Raw genomic sequence first — 3,661 nt, forward strand, 5'->3', positions numbered from 1 at the left:
ATGGAGAATGGCTCAGAGGTAAAAGAGTTTATTTTTGTGGGATTAACAGATGCTCCAGAGCTTCAAGTGCCCCTCTTCATAATATTCACTATCATCTACCTCATCACTCTGGTGGGGAACCTAGGAATGGTGGTCATTATCTCTTGGGACTCTCGTCTCCACACACCCATGTACTTTCTCATCAGTAATCTCTCTCTTGTAGATTTTGGTTATTCCACAGCTGTTACTCCTAAAGTGATGGCTGAGTTGCTCACAGGAAATAAAATCATCTCCTACAATGGATGTGTTGCACAAATGTTCTTCTTTGCAGCCTTTGCCACTGTTGAAAGTTATCTCCTGGCTGCTATGGCTTACGATCGCCAGGTAGCTGTGTGTAAGCCCCTCCATTACACCACCAAGATGACATCTGGTGTGTGTGCTGCTCTAGTCATTGGCTCCTATTTCTGTGGTTTTCTGAACTCCTCCATTCACATAGGAGGCACCTTTAGCCTCCACTTCTGTAGTTCCAATGTGATTCCTCACTTTTTTTGTGATTTTCCTCCTGTTGTGGCTCTCTCCTGCTCTGATACACATGTCATTGAATTAGTGAGCATTTTTGTTGTGGGATTCAATGCCTTTTTTGCCATTTTCATCATAGTTATGTCCTACTTAATGATCTTTATCGCCATTTTGAGAATGCGCTCAGCTGAGGGCCACAAGAAAGCATTTTCAACCTGTGCCTCCCACCTCACAGCTGTGTCCATATTCTATGGGACAATCATCTTCATGTATTTACAGCCCAGTTCTAGTCATTCCATGGACACAGACAAAATGGCTTCAGTGTTTTACACAATGATCATCCCCATGCTAAACCCTCTCATCTACAGCTTGAGGAACAAGGAAGTTAAAAGTGCTTTTAGTAAAGTTGTTGAGGGTGCAAAATCTTCATTAAGACTCTGATTTTAATTAAAGAAATAATCCCATAGGCATTTTTCTTCCACACTTAGATCTTTAAAGTACAATGTCTCTAATTCTCAGACCATGATCAACTCTCATCAATCAAAAAATCTAAATTCTTCCTCTCCATACTGAACACTGGGAGCTCTACTAGGTATCTTTTAAAAAAAAATATATATTTTTTTCAGCCATATGGACATTCATGTTTTGTAGTTACAAAATTTCTTTCCACCCTCCCTTCCTCCATTTTACATTGTACATACCTATTTTGATAAACATGTTTATAGATTAGCCATTTTTGGTATGTGGAATTAGAATTAAGGAAAGGAGGGGGGCAGCTAGGTGTCACAGTGGATAGAGCACTGGCCCTGGAGTCAGGAGGACCTGAGTTCAAATCTGAACACAGACACTTAATAATTACCTAGCTGTGTGACCTTTGGCAAGGTACTTGACCCCATTGCCTTTCAAAAACTTAAAAAAAATAGAATTAAGGGAAAGAGATATATGAGATTATTTTTTATAAAGTGTTCATCAGATACTGAAGGGTTGATTTTTTTGTTTTATTTCATATTTCTTCCACTGGTTGGGGATCACATTGCCCAAAGGCAGTCTAATATGGTTTCCATAGCTCTCTGAACTGCTGAGAGAAACAACTTCTAATATGGTTGATTACCTCACAATGTTGCTGTTAATGTGTACTTTGTTCTTTTGGTTCTGCTTCCTTCACTCAGCTTCAGATCCTGTAAGTCATTCCATGCTTCCCTAGTGTCTAACCATTTATGGTTTCTTGTAGAACAACAATATTCCAGAGTTTTCATGTACCACAACTTGTTTAGCCATTCCCCAATTGATGAGCATCCTCTCAATTTCCAGTTTTTTTCCACTAGAAAAAGAACTGCTATGAATATTTTGGAACATGTAGGACTTTCCTCATATTTTATAATTTCTTCTGGATATAGACCTAGAAATGGAATTGCTGGGTCAAAGGGTATGAACAGTTTTATTGCTCTTTGGGGCATAGTTCCAGAAAGGTTGGATCCATTCACAATTCCACCAGCAATGCATCAATGTCCCTATCTTCCCTGAACCTCTCCAACATTGATCATTTTCCCTTTTTCTCATCTTGGACAATCTGATAGGTGATGCAATTCTCTATATATTTTAGAAATGAGACCCTTATCAGAATTCCTAGTTGTAAAGATAGTTTCTTAGCTTTCTGCTTTGCTTCTTATTTTGACAGTATTGATTTTAATTGACAGTATTGATTTAATTTAATTAATATAGTCAATAAATATTCTCAATTAATATAGTCAAAATCATTTGTCCACTTTTTGAAATGTACTCTAATTCTTGTTTGTTCACAAATTCATCCCCTTTCTATAGATTTGATAGAGAGTATTTCTTGGTCTATTAATTTATTTACGATGCCACCCTTTATGTCTAAATCCTATATCCGTTTTGGCTTTATTTTGGTATAGGGTGTGTAAGCTGAGTCTATGCCTAGTTTTTGCCTCAATATTTTCCATTTTTCTCAACAATTTTAGTCAAATGGTGAGAGCTTATCCTAGAAGCTGATGTCTTTGGGCTTGTCAAATAGTAGATTGCTGAGGTCATTTACTGCGGGTTTCTTTTGAACCTATCCTCATCCATTGATCCATTACTCTATTTCTTAACCAGGACCAGACAGTTTTGATAACTGCTGCTTTATTGTATAGTTTTAGATCTGGTAAAGTTTGGCCACCTTTCTTTACATTTTTGTCATCAATTCCCTTACTATTATTTCCCTTTTGATTCTCCAGATGAATTTTGTCACTATTTTTTTTCTAACTAGGAAAAGTAGTTATTATATAATTTGATTGGTATGGCACTGAATAAGTATTTTAATTTGGGTAGAATTGTCATTTTTGTTATATTAACTTGACCTAACCATGAACAATTGACCTTTTCCAATTATTTAGATCTGACTTTATTTGTGTAAGAAGTGGTTTATAATTGTGTTCATACAGTTTCTGGGTTTGTCTTGGAAGTCTAGTTGGTTTATAGTATTTTATGCAGTCACCTGCTATTTTAGAAACATTTATAGGAATATGAATTTTTTCTCAGAAAATTCTGAGAATTGTCAGTTGATGATATTATTGGAAATTTTTTTTATTTTTATTTTTTTAGGTTTTTGCAAGACAAATGGGGTTAAGTGGCTTGCCCAAGGCCACACAGTTAGATAATTATTAAGTGTCTGAGGCTGGATTTGAACTCAGGTACTCCTGACTCCAGGGCTTGGTGCTCTATCCACTGTGCCTCCTAGCCGCCCCTATTATTGGAAATTTAAAAAGAATCAGAAGATCATTTTGAAAGAGCTTTAACAGATTCTGATAGTGGCAAGAAGTTAGACATAATTTAATGGAAATAGCTCCATGCCATTTACACTTTGCAAGACCCTGGACAAGCCATTGTAAAGTGACTTAGGGCTAATCATCACTATAAGAAATAATTGAAAGGATTGCTTATAATTATGTTTGAAAGTGAAGCTATTTTTTTCTCTTTGCATTTGTGTATAGTGGTGAAATTGTGACTTGAGAGAGTATAGACAGACATGTAAAATTCCCAGTAGGGTAACTTTCTCTATTCATAATGCTTGGAAACACCTTAGAAATTCATTTCATTTTTGATCATTATTTTGTTCAGTATCCTGTCTGTTAAAAATGAAAATAAATATCTTAAATCAATT

General features: G+C 35.9%; 1 protein-coding gene across 2 annotated transcripts; it reads left to right on the plus strand.

Moving 5' to 3' along the window:
* Positions 1-2,533, plus strand: LOC141516667 (olfactory receptor 5B12-like). Of its 2 annotated transcripts, XM_074227665.1 has the most exons (2): positions 1-898; positions 2,508-2,533. In XM_074227665.1, exons 1-2 carry the CDS (start codon positions 1-3, stop codon positions 2,531-2,533), a joined length of 924 nt encoding a protein of 307 aa, XP_074083766.1. The 2 variants fall into 2 exon arrangements, with proteins under 2 accessions (XP_074083766.1, XP_074083764.1); XM_074227663.1 differs by lacking the exon at positions 2,508-2,533 and having other exon boundaries at positions 1-939.
* The last annotated feature ends 1,128 nt before the right edge of the window (positions 2,534-3,661 follow it).

Source organism: Macrotis lagotis, chromosome 3 (genome assembly GCF_037893015.1).
Source record: "Macrotis lagotis isolate mMagLag1 chromosome 3, bilby.v1.9.chrom.fasta, whole genome shotgun sequence".
NCBI lineage: Eukaryota > Metazoa > Chordata > Mammalia > Peramelemorphia > Peramelidae > Macrotis > Macrotis lagotis.